Genomic DNA, 27,711 nt, shown 5'->3' with positions numbered 1-27,711 from the left:
ATTCCTCCTATCCAGCCTTTGCAGATTAACTACATCATCATTTCATCAACCTTTTCATCAGTCTCATCGATCTCAGCAGTGTCATCAGCCACCACCATCACCACCACCATTGCGGTTTTAACTCCAAGGGGATCAGTCTTGCTGTTTTTCATTGTCAGATGTCCTCTGATCACATGATCTCTCTTAAACATCTATCATCAAATAGTTTTAAATAGAGATATAAGAACTATCAGACATCATCTTCTTTAATAAACAATTAACTCTATATTCTCTTCTGTCTCCCGATTGAAATAATACATAGTATTGCTTTTGTCTGCCCAAATACACATTGAGTTATTTAGCCCAGCAAAGCCTTATCTTTTATTCATTGATATCTTCAGAAAACCTTCCCTGGTGGGTTTCTGGTGGCTACAGCCCACAAACTTGGTGTTGGCTAATATAGTTCCTGTCATTTTTAAATCAGACCCTGTTTACTTACTCAGTTTTACTTGCTCTGCCTTCTGGCTTCACAAGTACAGCAGAACTTCAGCTATCTTTGGTCACAGTTTCTAGTTTATATATGTTTCGTCGAAAGATTGTACATGAATAATACTTTATTGTATATTTGTCTATGCCATAAGTCAGAAATAGTTAATGTTAAACATTTCGTCAAGATAAAAAAAAAATCGAATTAAAAACAAATGATTTCTCATGAGAATGAGTGAGGAGCCATCCCCCATCTTCAGGAATGAGTCACAAGCACAAACATACAAACAATAAATCTGTTTCTGATATAAACTGAGAATGTTGTCAGACTGATTTTACAGTTCCTTTGTTGTGTAACATACGTCCAACCACTGTTGTATCTATGTCTGACTGTCTGTTTCCCTCCCTTTTTACATGTAACGTATCCACCTCGTCCAGTCCATCCAAGGGGAGCAGCAGAGAAGACGGCTTTGGCAGACAGGTCGGGAAATGTTTGAAAGCTTAGGAGCTACCACTAAAAACTATTTCCATCGGCAGAACCCACACCATCATCTCCAACGTCACTCACTAACCTCTTCACGCATACACTAAAACATTTATGCCGCCGTGTCCGTCTGCTGATGGTCCTGCTTGTGAATTATTTACTGGTGGAAATGCAGGAACAATCTAACAGAAGAGAAGGAAATGTTATCTTCAACTTTCTTGCTTTACAGTTGATGCTGTCAGATTCAGTTGTTGTTGTTGTTTTTTACTCTAAGAGCTTTGCCGTCTGCAGCTTCTCTGGATTAGTACAATGTAAATGACCCTTCCTCTTTGAGTAACATATCAGCATGCCATGCATGTCTGCTTCACAGGCTGTTTGACTTACACTGTGTGAAGCAAATGTTGCCAAACCATCCAGCTTGGATGCTGCTTCATAATACTGCCTGCAGAAGTCATTTCTAACCCATCTAATGGACTAAACAGTAAAAACATGGCGTGCGTAAATGAAACACTCTGTATGAAGTTGGACGCAGCAAACTTAGACTTTCTAAGTTCTATATTTTTGTGGGTGGTGTTTTATTTAAAATGTAGATTTGAATAAATAATTGGGTGGAGATGTATGATTACTGCTGCTAACAAACACATGCAACAGAGATGCTCACACGGCAACACACTTCTGAGCAAAACCCCAAGTTTGCCCACACTGCAAGATAAATATTGGCTGGGGAACGTCACTGTTGTGAGCCTGATGATGAGATTCCCTGCAAATGGTAAAGTAAATAAATAAATAAATAAATTGCTCCCAATGTACTGCACATGTACACACTCCCACCGCCACACACACACATGCAACAACTCCATCCTTTGAAGTGCTGCATCACTAGCTTGTAATGGAATTCTATAGTTGACTGCTGACTGGAGGGTTTGGGCGGGGAGGTGGAGAGCACAGAGAAATAGATGGGTCGAGAGGGAACTGAAAAGAGAGGTGGGGGGGATAGATGGGAAAAATTGATTAAAGGAAAAATGGAGGACTGTTTTTGTGTTTATATGTGTGAAGAATTGGAGCCCTGCTTCCACAGGGTTTTGCATGACTGCAATATAATGTGTGCCACACTGGGGTACAAAGATTTATTTTCTTATGATGCTACTTTGAAAAAGCCCACTTTACTCACAACTTAAAAATAAAAAATACATCTACCTGCAGTGAGGGTGTTTGCTAGATCGCTTTCCCACCTTGCCTTTTCAATCTGTTTTAGCAAGCATGCACTGTAAATTAGCTCTTGATTCATCGCCTTTCAGTATGCAAAAGGACTTCATTATCCGTAGTTAATCCACAGTCTTGTGGAATGTGTTCATTTAGGGGCATTCAGGTGTACCCAGTTTTCGTTGATGATTTTTCTGCAGATGCAACTGGGCAAAAAAGGTATGTGCATATATTGATGTGTGCTTGCAAATATTTGCCATTCATCTCTTAAAATCACATCCCTCCCCTGTCCTTTCAAATGGAAGGGTGGAGGTGGGAAAATGTACTTCTGGGATCCAAACATATATGCGCCTGCTTGGCCTCATGCATGAATCCTGAAACAGAAATCACAAGGAACCAGAGCTGGCTGTTCACAGATGTTGCAACCTCTCCTTTCACTTCCTCCTCCTGATGACCCTGCTGCTGCTGTATTTTCATTTTACCTTCTTTTTTGTTGTTTACAATGCAAATCAGCTTAATTTGAACATTGATGCAGTAGTTATGTATGAATTCAGCCATATGTGTCTGTCCTTGTGCTTATTCTACTCCATAAAATGTTCTCTCAGTGACACACACACACACACACACACACAAAGTTCTTTGGTTGAGTCTGTCTCTAGAACAGAAACTCTCATGAGCTTTTGATAGAGTCAATTAGCTAATTTTCAATGTAATGTAACTGTTAGGTGAAGAACAGTCCCATCTGGTGGGCAGCGATGTTTGCGCCCTAAAGGTATTGTGATGTCACTGGGTCAAGAGGTGGAGCTACGAAGGTGATAAATAAACAGTTCCGGAAAGCGGAACGGAGTTGGTTTTGAGGAGCGCGCCAGACCACCTGGTCTTGGCTGCGCCAGAGAGAGAAAGCATCCGTGCCTCTGCCTGATTCATTTCGATGCGTTTGAGATTTGATGTCACAATGTTGGAAACTTTATCCCTAACATTTATTGGTCCTTCGAGCCGCGAATCCAATATCACGTGAATCCACGGTCCGGAACGTGCGGCAGGAGCGCGAACGCACGCGGTTTTTGCGCAGGCATGGCGATGGTGAGTCGGCAGCGCAGCGGGTCCTCGGAGAAGGCCCCGTTCACGTTTCGGTCCGACCGGAGATCCGTGTGACGGAAGAACAGCGGGAAATACGCATCGATGGACGAAGGTAAGTAGGAATTATTTTGAGACATTGTATTAAACAAGTTAGACTAATGCTGATAGAGTAGACTAGATTTACTAATGGAAGCAAGTTTGAACCATGGACTACGTTCATAGTTCAAACAGGAGGGATTGCACAGCAGTAATTAAATCAATAATTACTCTGGAAGAATAAAAATAATACTAAAAAAAAAATTGTTTGCTGTATATATATGTAGAATCACTAAATCCTGTTCCAGTAGCCATAATAACTAGTTATAACGGTAATGATTTTGTGAATCAGGTGGTAAGATTTGAAACAACACGCAGATCAGATGTCACTGCATATCAGAGCGCTAGGCTAGTGTAGAGAAGGCTAAAATGAGGTTTGGCCAATGCACGGAAGAAACCAAAAGCCTGTATGCAGTACATCGATTTGGTGAAGAGGAAGCGTTGAGTGAATAGATGAAGCACACTCTTTCTGAACGATGTCCAGAGAGCAAATGATCTGCCGAAGTTTTTCTTTGTCCCGACAGGAGGGCGAATCTACAGAGCGTGTTTGGTGTCGGCGTCTTCATGGAAACCATCGGGAAGCAGCAGACGGTCCGGACCGAGGAACGGAGGACCACTCAGAGTCATGCTGACGACACCAACGAGACGTGAACATCCAGAGTTCCTCCTGAATCCATCCGTTGCACTGTAGGAGGAAACGGCTCTTGCCAAACTGATCCAGAGATGCAGACAGGAAGTCTGATCAGAGAGAGGTGGTGAGAGATTGACTCACACTCATTTTAAGATCCGTGAGGAAGAGACCCTCACAGTGTAACGCAGGACAAGAACACTGACAGTGAAGCTGAATCACTTTCAAGAAGATTTGCTGATGGACAAGGAACGAGAACAACGAGACTGATCTAACACCAAGAACAGTTTGCAGGTTCCAAAGTGTAATCTGTTTGAATGTTTGTCTAGAGATGTGTGACTAGAAGAACGTCATAAAGTAATCTATGCAGGTTAGGAGAGTTTCATAGGAGTAGTTAACCAACACCTGGTATCGTTATACTGTATTAATTGCAACTGTCAGTAATTTATGATTAAGTGGAGAAGCGTACGATGCAATTAGAATCCTAAAATAGATCAAATAACACTAATGAGCAGGATGTAGATTTAAATTCATAAACTAAATTTAACTAAACAATTGCTAATAGAAAGATAGGTTAACAATTATACTAAAATAGAAGTAATAAGTCTACAACAACGTAAAAGTGTATAAGCGTATGACTTTTGATTAGAGTAAGTAAAAGTAGCTAAATTATAGTGACAAGTTGAGTTAATAAGACAGTAAAAGATTGTTATGATTATCCATCCATAATATAGACATTGTAATAATTTAATTTAGAGTTCAGAATGTTCCAGATGTGTTAAAACTTTGGAGCAATGAAGATAAAATAATCATGTCACTGTTTTCAAATTTCAGTGTAGAGGAGATAATGCTGGTAAAATATTAAAGTAATTCAAACTAGGAGAAATATCCGTAATGCTCTAACGTAGGATTTGTGAATAAAGGGTTTGACAGCAACATTTAGATTGTGGAAATGAATGTTTGTTTTTGTACTGATTTGATTTTATGTTTTTTCATGTTTGTTTTCCTTGTTGACGAGGAATGAGATGTTTGACATTGTATTAGGAGGATTGTTAAAATGCCTGGATTGGGGGTCATTAAGATAATCGCAGGTGCAGCTGGATTGTGGAAGGAATTTTCCCGTTTGAAAGATGTATGCTATATGAAGATGGAATCTGCAAACTACGGGTTTTTCGCCTTCCTCCCTGATTCAGGTCAGATCTTGAATGTAAGAACTCAGATCATGAATGTAATAACTCAGGTATTGATTTTGATTGTATTGATTTTGTTATGTGATTGTTTTCTGATAGTTTAGTTCAAGCATGTTTAGTTAGCACTGAATGCTTTGTAGAAACCAGAAGAATGTTAGTTTTACAATGAAAATACAGGAGGGAATGATAGAGTCAATTAGCTAATTTTCAATGTAATGTAACTGTTAGGTGAAGAACAGTCCCATCTGGTGGGCAGCGATGTTTGCGCCCTAAAGGTATTGTGATGTCACTGGGTCAAGAGGTGGAGCTACGAAGGTGATAAATAAACAGTTCCGGAAAGCGGAACGGAGTTGGTTTTGAGGAGCGCGCCAGACCACCTGGTCTTGGCTGCGCCAGAGAGAGAAAGCATCCGTGCCTCTGCCTGATTCATTTCGATGCGTTTGAGATTTGATGTCACAATGTTGGAAACTTTATCCCTAACAGCTTTAGATTTCATGTGACTATAATTTGTCTTATAATTATTTATAAGACATGTGTGTATGTACACTACTGTACAGTGAGTGTGTGTGTGTGTGTGTGTGTGTGTGTGTTGTTTTCGACGTCCCCCTTCGTCCTATGTGTTCTGTAATGCTCTTATTTAACAAGGCATTATCCCACCTCTCATTCTCAAAGCTCCACACTAAATGTCACCAACTGAATATTCATCACAACACTGACATCCCTCCCTCGCCTCTCCAAATCTCATCCCAGAAGAATTGTCTCTCTCTCTCTCTCTCTCTCCTCACAGACTGATTAGCTTCAGATTTGAATATTTTCCATTACTAATATTAGAATAGTAATTTCCTGCAATATTGGGCTTCTCCGCCCTCGTAGTGAATCAAAGCGCTCAGAGGATTTTCACCTTTTTCTCCAAATTTCCAAGGCGCACCGCGAATTTTCTCTGATGAAAATTTACTTTAACAGCTTGATTTTGAATGATTTTAAGATGTAATCCGATGCATAATCTGAAGATACATTTAAATAAAGCTTTAGCTTTAAAAAGTTGGATCCTTGTTGCCAGATCTTGTGAGAAACAAACAACCACATCTATGGAAACTACTGCTTGAAGATGTCAGAGCCACTGCTCTCTGCATTATATGTGCAATGCAATGACAATGTAGTGTGACCTCATGCATGTGCGCATGATCTAGTACAATTACAAACAGGTTTAACTGCATGCTGAAAGGACTGCTAGGCTGGCTATGGAGGCAAACCTTGTAATTTTTATTTCTCACATATCTTGCCTTTTCTAATTGATCTGTGTTTAATGTGTTTGGTATATTTCCTCCCTCCAGAGAGGAACACTACACCAGTATCCTATATTAATGAGACACCGCTGTTCAGGAGTGAATCATAAGGAATTTAAAGGAAGCACTGCTCTCTTTTATACCTCCCTTGATGCGAATGGGGCTTCAGTGATCTGCCTTTGAGGTAAGTGACAGGCTCAAGCCGGCATGGAAAGAACCCTTTAGACCTGCACCTCTTATCAGCTCCCACACACACTCTTCCTTTCTTGCATGGTAGCAGTCTTGCACACAAAGACATGTGAACATACTCAGATGAATGTCATGCTGATCTTTCGAGTCAGTTTGCAGCCCCCTCAGGTCTTTTGTCCAGTCTCACAACAGAAGCCTCATTAGTTTAAGGGCCAATATTTTGCCACTGGACTCACAAGAGCTCTGTCTACTTGCTCCTTCCTCATCATCCTCATGTCTTGAGCTGTTTGTTAGAATCAGATGAATTGTTTTTAGGCTCACTGTACAAGATTGAGTTGTTCTTTGCAGCTATAACATTTAAATTTGCAGCGATCATTAAAGTCCATCAAGAGATTTGTCCAGCTGATCGGGCCTTGAGTGGTGACTCAGTGAAGAAGTGCTGCTGTCAAGCCCTTTGGATAAATGTCCACATCAATTCAGTGCTATTTAAGGCCATTTGCACTGACAGCTGTTGGTACGCTGTAGCCAAACTGTAGCCGTAATGCTGTTACATAAACAAATCTGCTATCAGTATTTATCCATCCATTAAAATACTCTGGTGTCATGTATTCTATTATTGGATGGACAGCAAATATTTTTTTTAAAAACTTGCCAAAATCAACCTGGCATCCTGACTGCTACTTGCTGTCTGAAGTGCAGTGCTAAACAAGTGCATTTAAGGTTATGTTGCTAATTAAAATGATTATAATTAATAACATTTGCTGTTCATTAATTTCTGTTCGCTGCCAGTCAGTTCTAACCATAAACTGTAATTCTGTTCCAGTTATGTTGTTTGGTTGGAGTAACTGTGTGGAAGCCAGAAATCTCTTTGAAGCCATGTCAATGGAAATGACAATATTTTTTTTTAACTCATCTTCATCATACAATTTCCAAGCTCTCTTTCCAAACAACACGTCTCCACCGGCTATGACAACAAGCGCCGAATTCCGCCGCAAACTCATCATTCAAAGTTATTTTTGAGATAAAACAAAATGCTCATTATTTGAGATGGATTTATGTTGCACAAGAGAAAAATTAAAACTGGCAGCTGATTAACTCGTGTCACCTGGCACTGTGCTGCATGCTGTGAATGGTAGCAATGTTTTCCCATGTAATGATTCGTCATGGAGCTTAACATTAATGATGCCTTGTGAAATTATCAAGACAGCAGGGCTTCATATTTGCACAGTGTAAGTGCAATTAGGTATGTTTGTTTAACCTCATCTAAAGACTCAACGAATTATGTGCAAAATAGCAATATTAACACATTTTCTAGAGGCGAGACGACAACAAATTCTTTAAATTTCGAAAACATGACTGCCGATTTTTGCACCTTTCTGGAAAATGTATAGTTGTTCTTCCATTTTCAATATGAATAGACAATAATAAGTAGAATGCTACATCAGAGCTTGTTAAATAAATAGTTGCGGTAATAACTGGATCATTTTGTTTATAATAAGGATTAATATAGTTGTGATCAACCCCTCAGTCAAAATAATGTAATTCCCATTTTTGACTAACATTCCATTTCGACTGATGAACTTCACTTCCTGCTCCCAGCTACATGAAGTCTGGCTGTAAACCATCCTCATGCATCATGGTGGAATTTCTACAACTGAACCTAAGTGTAGTATCATTTATCATTCATTTGATTTTGACTCGCTGGTGGAAATGTTCCCACACCAAGCTATGCTTAGTGGATTTTTATGTCACACTGCTTTAGTGTTATGTTTATGTGTGCACTTTAACTTTAGAGCTCTTATTGACTAATTCGGTTTTTTATGTTTACCCCCCTCCCCCACCGTTCCTCTAAACGGAATGAAATTAAAACTGAAAACCGTTATTTAAAAAGTTCTGGTTTGCAAATCCCAGTCTTCCCGATTTACTGTATGTTTGTTTATTTATTAGGATTTCCATTAGCCGTGCACTAAAGCAAGATCAGGCTTTCCATGTTCCACAATTAAAAGCATAGGTGCATACGTTCAAAACAGGCAACGTTTATTAACCATAGGATCTACACAAAAGCAACACATTTGAAAGCATACTTTAAAATGATATGACACCCGATCCCAAGCTTGACACTAAAGGCTTTCTGCTAGAAGTCTTTCTGGCAAGTCACAGCACATCCCAGTGCGGTATATGAAAGTAGTAAGGACTACTTGTCCAACCAGTGATGTATTAGGAGCACACATGTTTGAGTATCTCATCATTTGGCGTGCTGCAGCAGCTTTTTTAGAATCTGTTATTAGCAGCGACCACATTATTGCTACTGTTTTACCAGTGAGCATCCCAACTAATCTGGGCATCATCTGGATATGCCGGGTATAGTCACAAATGATAGGATTAATGTTTAGCAGCGGAGTAAATCAGAACAGTTAGACAGATGGGAAGAGACAGTCACATCAGTGACCGTGTTAAACACGTCCTGTACCAACACGGGTTGGTATTAGGGCTGATTGTGGAAGTCTCACATCGCCGCCTCACGATTGGATTCACACACAAGCTTGAGAAAAGATTTGCATTAATAAGCACTCAAAATATTCATACAATGATGTCAAAACCGTTTTACACATTTTCTGGCTCTAAGTATCGCGGTCTGCTTCATGCTCACCTTCTATTACTTGCCTCTTGGGTATACGTGTAAGAATCTGTCTGTTTTATTCTGTGTAAAGTTTAAACGACATGTTTTGATTACACGTTGGTTGTGTGTGTGTGTGTGTGTGTGTGTGTGTGTGTGTGTGCGTGCCTAAAACCCGGCAGTTCATTTGCATCCCACTTTTTTTTCATGCCCTTCTTCGTCTGGAGGCTCTCTGCCATTCAACATCAACATCTAATGCAAGCGGTTACATGCTTACAGTCTATCCTGCTTTTTGATTCCATTCACCACTTCATGCTGTTAAGTCTTGGAACGGCTCAATATTTAATCAAGCTCTTCTTATTATAATACTTAATATGGCACCAGTGGTCTTCCTGGTTAGAAGCAGTATATTGTACTTACATTGACTTGGGGAACTCAATGGCACGCAGGGTTGGGAAATGTATACTATTCACATAACATGAGTGGAGCGCAGACATCCAGCACAAAACATGCTTTGACTCAGGGCTTCTTAGGAGGCAGGGGTGATAATCCATCATACCAGGTGCATGCATAGAAATAGGATTATTTCCATGCTACTTGGTCTGGTTCGAGTTTGCTTGATGAAATTAATCTGACAAGGAAGCATATTTATTTGATGTAAAATGACCAAAGTGAGTATCTCATGTGCGTCTTTTTCTGTCTTGAAATTATTTTCTTTTTTCTCAATCTATGTTCTTCTTTTTTTGAATTGACCAATTTCAATCCCTTTATGGGATCTTAAAATATGTCAATATATTAGTGAGAATGACAATGACATTTTATAGTACAAATTACCCTGCACTTGTTATTGAATGAATTGTGTAGAGTTTTCATTGAACGCAATACTATGTTTACTACCTCCTCTAAATCAAGTTCAAGGAAAAAATTAATGTGTCACGTTCATCATGTTCATATTCAACCTCTTGTCTTACATTGTCTCTATCTATATCATCTGTCTGGGATGCATGTACTGTAAGTCCTTCCATTCTTAATTACACAGATGTCAGCAAATGTTATTCTTTGAGGTCTAACCAGCTGATAAATGAACCACCATTGATGGCCTGCAGACAAACAGTATGTATTCATGCCTCTTATTAAACAGCTGCCATTGTTTCACACAGTGTGTGCCTGTTGAAGGAAATAAATGTGATGAAGTTTTAAATGAACAGGAAAGCAGTCACCATTCACTGTGGGCTTTTCTTTGATGCAGAAAGCAGCAGGAGTTATACATTTATTTTAAGTTCCTTGTTGCACCAAGGTGTGAACTTGATTCAAATTGATGCCTTTAGCTCCATGTCTTCATTGTTCACTGTTTTTTAAAAATATTTTTATTATGACTTGTACAGTTTCACATGTGGTGGGCTGTGTGTGCCCTACATTATTTAATGTCAGGATTAAATGAAATGCAGGTCTTTATTTTTTTTTCTTTCCAAAGATTTTATTTATTTAATATAATACTGACACATGTACTCAGTAGCGGTTAACAGGCGTTTAAAAACACAGATATTAAAACCATTAGATCATCCATTTATTTTCAGCCCCACTCATTCCACTAACCTTTTTTTATTTTTTTATTTTTATTTTTTTTAACACGTTTACATGTTTCAATATACCATAACATCTACTTGGTATTAGTCTAACCTCACCCTTGAAAGTATTTTCCAAATAACAAAAAAAAGAAAAAAAAAAAGAAAGAAATATATATATATATATATTTAAAACTGACTAAATGTCTCTCCATAAAAAAAAAATGGCATGTGGTAAGCCACAAACTGTTAAAGGTAAAATATTCTCATGAAGGTGACATCTGGAAAAAATGAAAACGGTTCAGTTTCAGAGCCAAGAAACATTTCAACAGCATCAAGTTTCTCATATGTGGCACAGTTAAATGTAATTGTCAGCCAAACTACATCAGCCATACTTGATCCTTTCTTTTTATTTTGTTGTTGTTGTTGCTTTTCCGTTTGTACAGAGGGACATTTGTCTAAAATCCGGATCCCCTTTATTCCCAATATGCATATGGAATACAGTTAAGCTATAGAAGAAAGAAAGATGGAGAATACAGATTGTTGCAATAATTTTTTCGTCATCTAATTCAGTGCTGTTAAATGATAGTTCACTTTTCTCAAGGTGTTATTTGTCGTATCAGTAAAGGATTGTGGGTGATGCAGTCCCCTGCTGTAAAGGACCACGGACCCTCTGTCGTGTGCAAGGTGATGGAAGGACGGTGTCAGAGTCTTTTCTCTTCAGCCACTGTATCCACAGAACAAAGAAACAATGACTGGTTTTCCATTGATGTCCGTCTGAGCGCGTGTCCTCCTCACTGGTAGGTCCACTGTGCTGTGTAAATAACTCCGCCACTTGTGTTCTTGTCTTCTTAAGATGAGCGGGACTATCGGGTCACCTGGAACAGGGAGAGAATAATAAGTTACCATTGGGCCACTCTGGGGAGTGTCCTCACTCTTATATCTACTTAATGGACAACGACAGGACATTCTACCTCATGCCAAATAAAGTTCTGTAACCCAACAAATCTATCACTAACTGTTTGTGTCGAGACATAACTCTTTGCCTCTCACAATTAAACAAAACCTCTAATTAGCTCTGAATCTCTGTTACTTATTGATGTCAATGTCATTGCTTTAACCTTCTCTGCTACCAGTTTCCTGCCTTAATAAAAAAAACAAATTAATTCCCCAAATCTGGATTATATTTCAGAGCTACATCCAGTTGTGAATACTGATGAACCATCATGAGTTACCCATGCCAGAGTAATTATCTTAAAGAGACTGGAAAATGATCCAGAATTTGCATCTGCTTAAAAATCTAGTCCACTCTTGATCAACCCCAACGCAACAGTTTGTCAAAAACATTTCTATATAGCTTGTCAAAGCAAGCAAAACAACTAAATGTTTGGCGGAGGTAACAACAAGAAGCGATTGTTGTTAATGGGGCATGCATGATGTGGCTAGCACACTCGCTACGTCTTATAGTGAGACTAATCTAGACACAGCGTGAGTCATGGCAGTCGGCATGATGTCTCAGCACCTGACCCGCTGCCGTGTCATTTTGCTGTTTGCCTGACAGCTGCACTAATCGCATGGTCTCCTGACCTCATCCATCTATCTTTCACTTTTCTTTGCTCTTGGTTTCTTCTTTTGTTTGTTGGTTTTTTGGTTGGGCCTGGGGGAGGGAGGGGGGGGGGGGGGGGGTCTATTTGGAGACATCTACCAGGTAATGGCCAAACAGACACAAATTGCTGTATAACTGCCAATGCTTGGCGGTGTAATGGACCAGACTCTCCAAGACCATTCTGTTTTTCTGAATGCCTTTCTCTCTCATTGTGTTTCCCACTGCCTTGTGCTTTTAGCACCAATACATGATGCCCCCCACCCCCCAGTATTTCCTGTTGAGAGTCAGACCCCGGTGAAAGCGTGAAAGACAGCCAATACTAAGAGAACTCGGAGGAGCGTTTCCTCCACGTCGGCCCCAAAACGGTTCTGATGCAGCCTCGACTGAGCGAGCTCCGATTAACTCTGGGTAGCTGTTCCTGCACCTGATCAAAGAGACTGCAGGCAAGTGTTTCTTGTCATGCCAGTTCACTACACACACACACACACACACACACACACACACACACACACCGCTCAATACCTGTGTTTATGTTTAAAGATGCTTCAGGAGTTCAGCCCCTCACCGGCTTAAATAAGCCTGTTGGTGTTAATATGTGTAACTCACCAGAAAGCAGATTTAGGTCCTTGATTTACAAAGAACAAAAGCACCACTGACGAGTGTGTGTGTACGTATTGGCCTTTATAAACCCATGAGTGCCACATGTTCTCCTCCTTCCTTATATCACAAGCATTTAATGTCTACATTTGCAGACGACGTCATTCATTGTTTGCATTGATATTCTATCAGAGAGAAAAATGCTCTCGTAATGTTTTAGCTGGAAAGGTTGATATAAGTCAACAATATAAAAAGTGAAACATACATGCACGGCAGGCACCATATTGGTTGTCAATGTATGTGTGTGAGTGCACACACATTGATGCAAATGTGCACTCACTTGGCTTGCAGCTTGGCGGTTTGGCAGCACAGCCCTGTCTGTCTTTTAATCCATATGATATTATTTGGCATTGATCGAGCCGTCTTCCATTCCCTCCCTCTCTCCTCCCTCTGCCCTCCTTCATTCCCGTTTTCCTTTGCTTGCAGCCAGGGATGGATGAAGGAAGGAGAGTGTGTGCCAAATCCTCCTGCCCTGTTGGGTCTGTGTCCCCAGTCACAAGCATAAGCCCCTTCTCAGCTGACCATTTCCGGTTTCTTGTGTTCAGGTGCCATCTTTTCCTGCTTTTATTTACCAATTACATCTGCCATAAGCCTTTCCTCTCCACTTTCCACTTATTATTTTTTTCTTTTTCATCCATCTCTTTCTCCCTTCTTGCTGCTCTTCTTGTCTCTCTGTCATCCTCTTTCCCTCTCGCTCCATCATCAATTTCAATTTACGAGCGGAGCTTAATGGGACTATGAGAGAGCGTTCGATGTTATTGGTCTGGATGTTGGCACATCTTGACCATGGCGCACCACACCACAGGAGACAAAACACCACTCTTTTCATTATCAGCCAGATACAGCAGCTAACACATTGTGTACACATCCACGGGCGAGCGCTCACAAATCATTGATCAAAGACCTGAATGCAAGAGGCAGCAAATATTTTTGCACTTTGAAACAACTACAGAACCAAGTTAATAATAAAAGAGTCTCTTTCTGAAATAGCATTGCATGCAATATTGTTCACAAACTTACAAAGGTGCAAATCTAAATGTAAATGCATGTGATCAGACAAACGAAAAAAAGCACTCACATATTCAGAAAATAATTAATCAGCTCCCTCCACTCGGTGTTCCGATATAGCTCTTTATTGTGGCTTCATCTCTTTTTGATGCGTGTGTTGAATTTCGAAAGATCAGCTACACTCTTAAACAGACTGCACTTGAAATCTTGAGCTCTGGCAAGAACAACAGAAAACTATTTCAGGTCCTCAGAAAGTAAAGGAAGGACAAAGTGTAACTGGAATGGGTGAGATCCTCTTTCCTAGGTGAGAGGTGAGCAGAAGAAAAAGTGGGGAACGAATTTTTAATAAGCGTCTCTAAGTGTTAAGAGCTTTTGTCATCCCTCTTTTTTGCCCAAGTAGATGCACTCTCCCTCCTCTAACCATACCTTCAATCAATTATTTAAGCAGAAAACAAAGGTCTGCATCCAGCCATGAATAATGGAAGTTGATAAGGCAGAGAGAAGGATGGAGGTTAGAAGCAAAAGCCTCCCGTTCTGGGAGGCTTCTGCTTCGACCTTAACAGACAGCTAAGTGCCTGTTAAGGTCGAGTCACTAAAGAGATGCTAACAGGTACCAATGAGGAATCAGCAAGAAAGATCTGTGACATATGTGCATAAGCACACAGGCAAGAAACGACAATGAAAAGAATGCACTTCCACACAGGTTACCACCACGCAAACTATTTTATGGGTGAGCATAAAACTTTACGAGGACAATCATGAATCCTCCCTGGTGAGTTGTGTTGCAATGAGTCAGATAGCATGCCAGTCAGATGCAGGAAAGCAGGGCGAGTGGGAGGAATGGGAATCGAGTGCTAAGTGTGTGTGTGTGTGTGTGTGTTTTGTGGGAGTGGGCGGAGTATGTTATCAGCCTTGTTCTTATTGGCCTTGTTTTGGGGGCTGTTTGATGTTAGATCCAATACTTTCAGAATGGAAGAGTACAGACTGCGAAATTGGGTAAGAAGTATCATTCACAGAGAAAAAAAAGAGAGATGAAAATAGGGCAGTATGAGTATTCAACTCAGTTACCCCTTACACACATTCAGAAGACTAATTACACACACAAACCGATTCCTTGCAATTGTTTGAAGACGAGGAGTCCCGCATTCCACAGTAGTTCAGTGAGTTTCTGTGATGATGCAGTCAGCGTGAGGAAGGAAAACAGCACTCAAAAAAATGGTGAATAAGTTCAAATAATTTAACAGCCGGTGACTCGTGTCAATGCGACTGAGGGAGGGAGAATGAACGGGCCGACGGTGAATGCGAATGAGAGGGACAGGATAGCAGTAAATTGTCCATCTGGTAGACGATGAAGGTGCATCAGAACTTTAATAAAAGCAGCAGCCCAGAAAACCAAGAGAAGTCCTGTCCTGCTGGAAGGAAAACAGGTTTATGCCCAAGGTAAGAATAGACTTCAGCCCTGGACAAATACACACACACACACACACACGGGTACATTCTGTGTTTCCTGACAGGGGACTGGAGGCTGAAGCTGTCGTGCAGAAAAATCTCTAAAACTGAAGCCCATTAGTTTTTACTTTGAGGGGAAATGAGATGGATGTGAATCAACCCAGTGCAGCTTCCTCACACATCCTCCTTGTGTTCTTGTGTGTGCGTGTGTGTGTGTGTGTGTGTGTTCAGTGAAGCTATTAAAAGACATAAGTCTTTGCCTCAACAGGGTATGAGGACCAATTAAATTATTGTGCATGAACAGATGCACCTACTGTATATTCCAATGAGTCATGAGACATTTGGTTTTCCCCCTGTTAGGCTGTATTTGGAAATTCTTAGACAGATACATGCTTGTTTTTTTTTCAATCCTTGGAAAGAAAAGGTTATTCAAGCCTTATGGGGACTAGAGGCAAAGAGGGAGGAAGACGTGTGGGTGACTTTGTTGTGGGTCTGATCATGCATGTGCGTGAACGAAAGTGTGAAGTTTGTGTAACAGATATCAAAGAGAGGATGACTGCGTGTCTACAAACCTTTGTGGTCTTGACTTTGTTGCCTGTGCTGCAGCTCCATCCCGTGAGATCCGGGAGAACCTTACACTCCTCACTTTCCATGCACGGCTGCATTTGACACCACCACTTCTGCGCTACAATGGAGGCTAGAGGAGCAGAGGAGAGCATGTCCGATGATGATTCTGATAAAGACATGACTTGGTGTGTTTGTGTGTGTGTGTGTGTGTGTGTGGCAGGCTTTTGTGAATGCTGAATTTTCTGTCGATAAGTTGACATACAGATTTAATGGACAATAATAGCTTGAAGCGTTCATTCTAATTATAAATTATAATTTAAAAAAAAGAGCTAGTCTAACCTCAAACAAATGCAATGTGGAAAGCATTGATGGAAGGAGATAAATGATTCCTGTTTGTTTAAATTATTTATGATCCCACTGTGTTCAGCTTCAATGGAACAACAGATCTGACGCTATTTTACACAGATTATAGAACAACCCTTGCATCACTGATCACCTTCGTATATTTACACAGGACAAGACAACAGCAGTGTTATGCTTCCAAAGTGTTTTTTTGGTGTGTGTGTGTGTGTATCAAGTATCACATCAGGATCCTGGTGTGATATGGAAAACGGACTCAAACGGGGTCTCCTGTCTTTACTCTTCTCGCATCTTTACTCTGTATTCATTTATTTCTTATTGTACCTGTTTAGTGAAAGCTTGAGGATAAACCCACGGAGGTATGTAGTGCTGATGGGTAATTTATTTGCTATGGATGTATTTATTTTTATTAATAATGAGAGGGCTTAAATGAGCCTTATTATGAAATAGTTGACTCGTACCTCTAGTCTGTCCAAGTGCATCACAATTTCCTTCCTTTAATACAAATATTGATTCAATTTGTTGTTCCTGCTTTTGCTGTCAGGTCAGAAGCAGATGACAGACGGCAATTGCAGCTTTGTAACTTTTAACGGCAGTAAGGAATAAAGTCCGGCCTTAAACAGGATGTGTAAAAGGGACTTCAATTGCAAGTTAAAATTGTGCCACTAATAGTTGTACTTTTTCTTCATTGGACTGTGTGTGTGTATAAATATATATATATATATATGTGTGTTATATTATTAAGGCTCCATTCTGAAGTAAGTAAAGAAGCAAAGCAGGAACAGTAGTAGATGTAGAGGCAGCAGTCTCTGATTTCATCGAATGGCACTTGTCATAGCTGCAGGGGGTGCAGTGAACTGATTTTATTGGCAAAGGTAGTAAATTGGTAGCACTATTACCAAGCAAAGAATTTATGTATAAAATCACTGTCAAAAAAGCAGTGGCACAACACAAACGCAATGTCGTTTAAAATATCTACCTATTATGTGACTGCAATACTTCAGAAATGGAAAAAGGACCTGAATTGTTCTTTGTGGAATATTCTTTTCACTTCTGCCTCTCAGTTAAGAAGCAATTATGTTGGATTAGAATATTGCATTTTCATGTATATTAGTGGAATTACTGACTCGGTTATGAAGTCTATACAGATTTTTACTGCGGATAAAAGTTAATTTTCTGCTTCTTTGGCCTTGATGGTTTCGTGGTAACAGTTCAGAATTTATCAGAAAATGGCATTTTCAATTGATCATCGACTTCAATCATGGTTTCCTTCACGTCTGCTGTTGTGATGCTGCCGTCAACTTCGTCTCCTCCTATATGCAGCTACAGATTGTTTCATTTCAGCTCAAACGACAGTCTTGAAAACAGCCTCTGCAAGATGCTTCTCTGACAATGTTCGTCTGAATTATATCAGGTGAGACTGCCATGTTAGGCAATAACAAGTCTCAGGCATGTGCCAAAATATACTGAATGAAGCCTCTTCTGTATATTCATAGACGCACAAAAACTTTCTCATGAGTTTGTGTGTCTACAAGATGTGCAAGGGAAGAAAATGACAACAAAAAAGACAAGCGCATGGTTCATTCTGTCAGGAAACAGCCTGCATTGTATAATGACAATTTTGAAGCACAAGTGTCAATCAAAGGTTCTAGTCAATACCAAAAGTGATCAATCAAATAGGAAAGTCAACGTCAGCCAAACCTCTCAAAAAAAAAGCAAAATGATTCATATTATTTAGAAGAAAAGGCTCGTCTTTGAGGGAGCTCTCAATAAAATAAGGCAAATGCAGGTCCTGCCCCCGACAAACGCATCTCGCCTATATGAGGAAGGGCAGCAACTAGAGCACATGTAAGGCTTGGATGTTGGATGTTGGAGGGAGAATATCAGAAGGGTCACAGTAGAGGGAATTGGCCTGTAACGGCTGCGCTGTGCAGCGACATGAATATGATTAGATGCTACTCGTCAGCTGGCAGTGATACATTGGATGACTTTTTAGCCAGCCCCGAAGGATTTTCTTTTTCTTTTTTTACTGAAATGCTGCTGACAGGGACTTGTTTACCTCAGGTCCTGGGTCAGTGTCATTCCCTATGATTTTTTGCATTTTCTGGAACTCTGTGACCCATGTAAATAAAACCGGCTTTAATATGTCCCATCAGATGATCATAGCAAATGCTACATGCATTTAAGTATTACAACAATATTACAACACCACTGTGGTACATACCATCAACACAGGAGGGCATGGCCTGGGTGGTACCGGCAACCTGCCCAGGAAAGCAGGAACATTTGACAGTCTGAGATCTCTCCTCAATCTTGTTCTTGTTGCAGCAGCGATGGGCAGCGATCACCTCACACGTCCCCGCCTTCACGTGCACTGACAGAGAGAAATAATAGATAATAGTAGTATTGGTATAAATAGTATTATTATTTGGTTATTCTTAACTTTCAAGGATCAGAGGCAAAGTCTTTTTTTCTGTTTTCAAGCCTTTCCATTGGATGTGGGGTTTAAAATAAAACCTGTATGGATGGGATTACATTTAAATTTGTCATCTATTCAATACGGATATAAAAGGTTTGTTGTATTTTCATTTATTTATGTATTCAATGGACAGATGTGTGAGTCACTGCAACAAAGCTGGGAAAGATTTGCAACATAACCATCATATCAGACTGAATAATGAAGTGGTCTGAAAGGGCAATCCGTCATGATTATGACGCTATTGTCAGATGGCCCTGAGAAGTGCAGTTTATAATTAACAACCAAAATCATCATTCTGTGAAAACACGCTCATGTGTAAAGATCCATATTCGGATTGTTGTTTTGTTTTTTAAAGTACGGTAAGACAAACTGAACTCAGACAGCATGAATACGTTGCACAGACTAACTGAGATGTTACAGTTCTTAATTTGCTATTAATGAGAAAAACACAAAGCAGCAATCTCACAAAGCACAGTCCGTGAAAAGCACATTCAAATATCTTGCTGACTGTGCGTCTGTCTTTCGTCCTTTTATGTCCTCTGGTTTCTCTTTTTGCGCCACTAGCAGTGGGGGGTCCAAAGAATAGTCATGCTGGTTGATTGATCCGTCCATCTGTCCCCCCATAAATCCAACACTTTGGACCACAGAATGATATCTCATCAACTACTACACAGATTGCTGTTCTATTTATCTCCCCACGAGAATGAACGGTGGTTCCTGGTGAAGCTCTTCTCGTTGGCTTATCGTCTCCATCAAACAGAAAGCTCTGTCTCTACAAAAGAAAGAGCCACATATGATCTAAAATCATTCCCGGGGCAAATGGTGAACAGTTCTAGGATTGTATTTCCTCGCTGGAATGCCGTGAAATTAAAGTTGTTGTGGACTTTAATGCTCCCTGGAGAACGATCCTTTCTCAATCTATGACTGCTCCACTTTGAACTATTCCCACACTTAAGGCACAGTTTTATGATCCCCACAAGGTCTCTGTTATTTTTCTGGTTATTACATGATTTTTATACGGGACAAAGTGTCAAGTTTCATTACAAATAATGACCTGTTTTCCTTGAAATGTCTGTGTTTTAATAATTTTTGTGGTTTACTCTAAAAAAAATAAATAAAAAAAACGACATTTATTTTAGACTGAAATGGAACAGTTTAATTTTATTATTTTTTTAATCATATTTCATTTCATGTTTGGTCTTCCATGGAGGAAGTCTTTTTTCTCTGTGTGTATCATCAGACACTTGGATATCTTCTTCATGGCAAGGTCAGATGATTATCCAAGAAAAAAGAAATAAACGCACACCGTTTATTGCATTCTCTCCAGCATTTTCATTCCTGTGAAATGAGCACTGACGATGACTGATGTCAGACATAACCAGAACTTGCTCACGCATTTCAAGCGCAAAATTAAAATGGTCTTGAAAGCATTATTTACCATCAAATCTGCACTGAAAGGCTTTTGTCAGACAGATGATCCCAGGATACCTAAGTTATGTCATTTCCCATGATCAGGGTATCGTTTCAACATTCAACCAGTTCATCACACCAGTTGCTAAAAGTGACACAAGTCTAAGTGATACAAGTACTATGTCTTATGAAAAGAATAATGTTTAAACCCATGCAGCACCTTAATCAATACCAATATTTATAATAAATCTCTATGTAAATAAAGAAAACTCTTATTAGAGTTAATAAAAATAAGTAGTGTGTCCACATACACACACACACACTCACACACTCACACACACCTTGGCTCATTTAGACTCAACACCGACAGGAGTAATTGACTCAGCATTATTGAGAATGACAGTGCACTAATCCAAACAGTAAAGTAGTGGAGAGGATTTTACTGCAGCTAAAAGTTCATTAAAATGTAATTATTATTAATACTGATAGATGGCAATAGCCAACGTCCTTTAATGGGACCATATCGTTAAATAAACATCGAATGGAGCTGTGTGAGAGACTGATTTGAACATTTGAAGCCTTCAGTTTAAGAACTACTTAACATTCTTAAACAACTTTTTAACCATTACTAAAGGCACTTTGTGCTGTAATTAATTGTAATAAACACATAATCACAATCATAGCATAACTGTGTGGTTTAGTGAATTAATAAGCTTATATCACCAATATCATCATTATTATGGCCTGAGTAGATATAATGACATTTTTGTATTCCACTAAATTAAAGTGTTGCTTTTATGTATCGTAATTGTGTGTGTTTTATGGCTTTGGCCTTCCTGCAGTGTCATATGAATCAGAGAGCGAATAAATACATTATGAAAATGTTGAAAGTGGTGTATGAGAAAAACAAGTGCGTGACCTTTGTGCTTCATTCAGTCTGATGTCTGGCATGACATCATTATGATATTGAGAACGTTAAGTGGTCTGAACGTTGCTTGGAACGAGCAAGAGAGATATTTAGGAAAAACTATTCATCCTTAAACAAGCTCGAACATGGACTTTTTTTGTTCTCATGTTATTTTCATGCATGCATCGCAATTCTTGTGAAAAACCCCCTGGGACAATCCACATTTTAAAGTCATTGGGATGCAACAGATTTCTGGTGTGTTTGTGTTTGTGAAAACAAAGTGGTCACACATTTTGCTTTATTAAATCAAAGCAATGCCTTGCTTTGGTCACATAACCACATACCACTGGTCAAGATGGTCAGCGCCCATGGAGATGATCCAAGTTAATTTTCCCTTGCTGACAAGGGAAAATTGTATTTATTTATTTATATATATTTCTATTTATCATTGATGTCAGTTAAAATTCATGACTTTTCGAGTCAAGTCTTATGGGGAGCATCAAAGGAGGTATTAAATGTGATCCGACTAATGTAATTGTTATCATGTTAAAATGTCTACTTAATTTGCATGGAAGATTAAATTAAAAGTTTTAGCCTGATGCCTTTTAATTCACATAATTTGAAGTTTCTTATCCTTAAGAATGAATATAACACACTTGATGCTGACATGATATTTTGTGCTTCTTTGGATTTGTCTTTCCCACTTCAAGTCTCCATTTAAAATCTCCCTTCATCTTTTCCCCTTTTCCTCTTCCTCCTACTCAATTCATTTGTCTGTCTCACATCATCCCACTGCTATTTCACAAATGGCCCCTCTTTCTTACAATCTCTCTGGCTCCCCATTTTTGCTGTATGCTCTCTTACTCTCAGCTTTGCACAACAAACTCAGCAGGGCAGCAAATCATTATCCTCAATCGGGGACTAAATCTACGAATCTTTTACACCATCTATGATGTTTTCTCTTCCCATGCTTATTTCCCTTTCTCTCAGTTTATGACTCTCTGCTTCTCTAAGCACCCCCATCCCTTCTTCCTTCATGGAAAGAGGACTTGTTATTTCTGCCTCTCCAGCAGTGGTTTTTAAGGCCATTTACTAAGGATGACATGCTACTGACAGAATAATAGATGAACAAATAGGACCTCAGTGTGTTTGTATATGTTTGTGCATCTCTGTGGGTGTCTGTTACAGCCACACACAAATCAATGATGGCGCTCTCACTCTCACCAGGTCACTTTTTCAAGTAAATGTCATGGCACTAAGCTTAAATTTGCACCATTTCCTTGAGGGCGTTCACATAAATGATTTTCGGGAACTTTTCTCATCTGATTAAGTTCCTGTTTTGTCTCTTGGCAATGTCAGCAGTCTGCATTTATGTATTATAATAATAACATTACAAAAGTTAACTACTAGTTGCTGTCATACGGGAAGCCCAAATCCGTAACTTTAATGTCCAAAGACAGAGTTCACAAAACCAGGTAATTAGTTCGAACAGGCAGATAAATTAGAAGAGGGGCAGGCAAACAGGCGGAACTCATGAGATAGGCAGAATCGATAGATATTGATCAAACAGAAACAGGAATCCTAGAAAGTAGGTGCAGGAATGCTAACCAGCTGGCAGGGAATAGGTGGCTGAACAGGGTATACAGTATGTACTGTTGAGTCTGATTGCGAGACGGGTGGTGCAGGTGGCTGTGCGAACAGAACCACGTTAGCTTTAGTTCAAACCTTCTGAAGCCTAAGGTTAAAGCCCGCCTCTCTCACACGGAGACAAAGCACTTCATTAGCAAGAGTCTGAAAAACGGGAGCCCATTCACTCACTTTTTAGCATTCATCAAATTTTTTAAATTAGAAAGAAAAAGCTGTGCCAACACCAACATCGCTGCAATCTGACAAAATAAGGAATCTGAATCCTAACGGGCATTTAACTGTGTTTTCTTACAGTTCATAGACAACAGTATTTAAACACAGAATTGACATCTCATTGCTTTATGAAAATGTTTACACCATTTTACTTTCATAATAAATATAATTCTAAGAAATAAAGACTACACTAATGTGTGAATTTAATTGCAGGGCATTCAAATAATTGCACTTCTAGACATCACTCAGCATTTCCCCCACCTAACAATCTCACGATAGCGTTGCATTCACATTGTGCCTTCAAAACGTTTAAATAAGCAGTGTTCCAGCTCCAGGACAGCCCTAACAGAGTGAAAACGATGCTTTGATGCACTAAACGTGCTGCATATAGTTGCTCAATAAAAATAACATATTCAGTATATAGAAATATTCTTTCCCCCCAAGGCCCACGGTGTTCTTTTCACAAAGAACATATTTTTAAGGGGAAAATGAGTTCAGAATACTTGCCAAGTTAATTAGATTAGAGTGTCCACGTCTTAGTGTATGCGGGTTGTGCACATCAATGCATGCAAGTCCATGTATTTGTGATAATAATTAGATTACATTGGCCTCTGAGATGCTACCATTCGTTATGAATCATAAGCAGAGTGCAAATTAAAATTCAGTTTGTGAACCTGCCAAGAAAATTAGCATTGAGAGAAAGGGAGGCTCGCACAGTCGACGAGTCTCTACTGCTGAATCCTTGCAGCAACATCCAGCCGCTCTCTCATACACACGATATTTACATGGTCACAGGATGGAACATAAAAATACTGATGATTCCATTCATTCATCTTCTTAAGCGCTTTGTATGTTACCGGGTCGTGCCGGAGCCTATCCCAGCAGGCTACGGCCGAGAGGCTGGGTACACCCTGGACAAGCCGCCAGTTCACCGCAGGGTCACACAGACTTTAAAATGCCTCGGAAGGAGAACAGATTTTTGGAGTTCGAACACAATAGTGGAGCCGAGGAGAACCGAAGACATGCGAACGAAGGTGGAGTCGGCCCGAGTAGGTTGAGTTTGAGTCGACCTGCAGAGACTTTTTTCAGTTTGCTCTCTTTGCTCTCGCACTGCGTGCGTGATTTTTTCATTTTGCTCTCTTTAGCCTTCAGTCATGGATCCAAAGAAAGGCAGCAGTAATACTCCTAAAAGAAATGAGGAAAGCAGCGAGAATCACCAAATATGAAATTTCCTAACAAATTGCATTCGTCATACATGAAATGTGTAAAAAGAATTTGACGTAATTAATGAATTAATGAAAATAGGTAATGCCATTAACACGTTATTTTTGACTTCTAATATATATATATATAAATATTTACAAAGAATTTCATAAAACAACTGATGCTGTCTTTTTTATAGAAGATCATTCTCAATATGGAAGAAAAGATAATTAAAACTGGAAATGCTTTACACATCTAAAATCATTTAAGCAGACATATTGCACAGTTGTGCAGATGAAACCGTGAATGGGGTGGAACCATTTGTTTGCACTGAGACCGCAATGAAGGAGGCAATGAAAATGTAAACGTCTGCCGTAAAAGTTGCCTCTGCTTGCAAAACCCAGCGTACTGCAGACTAAAGCTTCTCCTCACAGCATTCACACAGCGAGTGCACGCACAGCCCATTCCTCAAGTAAGCATGCCTGAGGAATTGAGTGACCACAATTGCTTGCTCACAGCAGCAGTTCCTGCTCACATTGTGACAGAAATAAAAAGGGTAACAGAGATAAAGAAGCACTTGGATGTGGCTCATCCAAATTGAGTTTTGAAATAAAAACAATGCTGTGGAGGATCTCAAAGAAAAATGTCTGTCAGAAAATGCGCCTTTGCCAAAATTCTCCTGATCCAAAAACACCCTCAAGATTAAAATACTCTTACTATACTCAAGAGATCTCTTTCTGCTTGCTTTTACTTTTCTCTCTACTTCTGGTGGAGCAACTGGTACTCATTTAACCCTGACAAGTCAAGCAATCGATTATGTTTGGATGCAACAATCCATCGGCCTCTCCACCCCCACCCATCCAGCCGCCCCTGGACTAATCTTCCTTACTAATACGGGAATAGCTTGTGTCGAACCGTCTCATGCTTCCCAGAGACCAGGCCTTTGCTTCTGACCTCCATGCAGTTTTAATGAAGCACATCATCACCCCTGTCCTCCTGCATCAGACAAGATATTAGTTTGTAACATGGTTGCCCTGGTGACGCATGCAGTTTATTTACACGCTAATACCCCCTCAACAGTACTGCCACCCCTCTGTATACAATTTGTACGAATTTGTGCTTCAGGCGAAATATGGGTTGTTGAGTAAGGTATACATTGTTAATATGCTCAGATGTATTAGTGCAACATTACCACTTAGTCATTAACCTGTGGAAGCAAGTCTATGTGTGTGTGTGTGTGTGCATGCATGAAAGCTACATACTTTAACCCTTTGTTAATTGCTAAGTGGCGCTGACACCACCAGCCATTGGGGAATGGCCAGGTCTCCTTACTCATTCGTATTTCTGTGTCCTTGTGCCACTCCCACCTTCCAATTCCACTCTTTCCCTGTGGTTAGAAACCAATCCAGCGATGGTGGTGTCTGCATCATTTCTCCCTCCTACAGAGCTTTCTAATCTATATTGTTGGGGGGGGGGGGGGGGGGGGGGGGCTCAGAGCTCAGAGCTCTGCCAACCGCTTTTCATTTCTTTGAATGAGGCTGGCATCTCTCTCGCTGTCTCTCAACCTGTATTTTTGATCGCCCCCTCCTTCAGTGTTCTTCTCTGTCCTTCTTGAAACCGACTGGTGAAGAGGGAGATCTATAGCACAGCAGCCATGCTGATGATGATTTCATTCTGTCTGATTTCACTTCCTGTCAAAGAACAGACACTCATAAACGTCAAGCTCCACGTATTTGACTCATGGCTGTTATTTATGTCGCTCTGTTGCGGTGCTGTCCACAGATAAATGGATAAATGACTCGCTATCTGCACGTTTACTCTCTGGCCAGCCTTAATATGTTATAACATACTTCTCCAGGCAACTCGGAGCACACAATGCTGCAGATGCTTCAGGTCTGATGATTTCTGTGGCATTTCTGGGGAAGCGATGAAAGAGGTAGAGCTTTAAGGACTTACATATACATTAATTGTAAATCGTTTTTGCAATGATAATTTAACTCTGTTGCTAATTCCTGAGGGAGTGCATTTTGAATGGCATTTAAATGTCTCTGTCGCTAAGCAGAGGAATACGGGAGAATAAATGATGATGCACTGGTGAGGTGACGGGACAATCTCATTTGTGTCCCTGCGATCAATGAATTTGATGACTGGTTGAAGCACATTTGCATGTTGACTTGATGTACAGTTAAATTGTGATGAACTTTGACTTGCATATTTGCACCACTTCAAAATAAACTATCATATTAAGCTTGTTGGAACATCTAATTTTACAAGACTCAGTTCTGCTGAATAATAATAAAAAAAATTACTGCACATCATAAAAGTTAGAGACTTTTCGAGCAAGCTTCTGGCATAAGTTTATGAGAATGCATGAATAGCCATCAGCATACGACTCGCAGGTGTGGCTGAGCTCCTTTTTCTAAAAAGAAAAAACGCTATTCGGGGAATGTTGGAAGGGAAACTAGAAATGAGAAAAGAATCGCCCACTGTATATGCAGCCGCTGGGATACTTAAATATTAATGTTGCCTCAGGGAATACATTTGGAACAAATGTAATAATGATGACTCGATTTGATGTCACAGCCATTATTATTATTATTCCTAATTTAAGTTCTGTCTTTGTAAATGCCAAAACACAATTGACTCACGCATAAAGGGAAAGTCCTTAAAACTGTTTTGTTTATTCCGGATAGCAGCGATGGAAGAATATGCCAGATAACTTCATGTTGTTGTAACATAATTACTCAGTTAATTTATTTGATAAGCATTCGTCACTCATTTAACCTCCATTTAATTGACCATTGAATATTGAGAGCGAGTCCGTGATTGGTGTGCTAAATCCATCTATTTGTAAAGCCCTTTCTGTTGTGTCAGCACTTTGTCTCGAGCTGCGTTCATCAGAACAGAGCATTGCAGCCTTTCACTCATCTTCTCTCTTGCCTTTCTCCGTCTCTCATCCAACCCTTGGTAACAAATGAAAGGGAAAGCCTGGTGTGTCTCGGGCCGACTGATCACAGAGCCAGGGGTGGAAAGATGAGAGGAGAGAGGGAGTGGAGATGAAGGCAAAGAAATGGAATAAGAAAAGAAACTGACTGTAAATGGTGGGAGAGAAAAAGAGACTTTGCACTTTTCAAAACCACAGCAATCGACTGTATCCTCAGTGTCATCTTGTGCAATTAAGTTCAGCAAGTTCGTCTTTCGATTGAGATTCCACTGAGATCCATTTTTTACATTTCGCAAATTGGAATGATTCAACCCTCCCTAGTTGCAAAGACACAAAAGTCCAAGCAAGCAACAATCAAACTATGAAAGAACACATCATGATTACTGTATGGCCACTGCCAAGTGGCCTGACAAACGCACCCAGCCACAATCCACCCTAAACAGTGTTGCATATTAAGA

General features: G+C 39.9%; 1 protein-coding gene across 1 annotated transcript in view; it reads right to left on the bottom strand.

The window, feature by feature from the left end:
* The window catches only part of LOC137907920 (chemokine-like protein TAFA-2), a 104,853-nt gene that overhangs the window by 66,264 nt on the left and 10,878 nt on the right, over window positions 1–27,711 (bottom strand). The window contains exons 2-3 of the mRNA XM_068752285.1: window positions 18,675–18,824; window positions 16,092–16,220 (exon numbers count right to left, since the gene is read on the bottom strand). Of these exons, the coding sequence (XP_068608386.1) occupies window positions 16,092–16,220; window positions 18,675–18,824 (279 nt within the window). The remainder of the gene's footprint in view (window positions 1–16,091; window positions 16,221–18,674; window positions 18,825–27,711) is intronic.

Source organism: Brachionichthys hirsutus, chromosome 2, assembly GCF_040956055.1.
Source record: "Brachionichthys hirsutus isolate HB-005 chromosome 2, CSIRO-AGI_Bhir_v1, whole genome shotgun sequence".
Lineage (NCBI taxonomy): Eukaryota > Metazoa > Chordata > Actinopteri > Lophiiformes > Brachionichthyidae > Brachionichthys > Brachionichthys hirsutus.
Note: the sequence above shows the minus strand (reverse complement) of the source record. Positions and strands in the feature narration are given on the sequence as shown.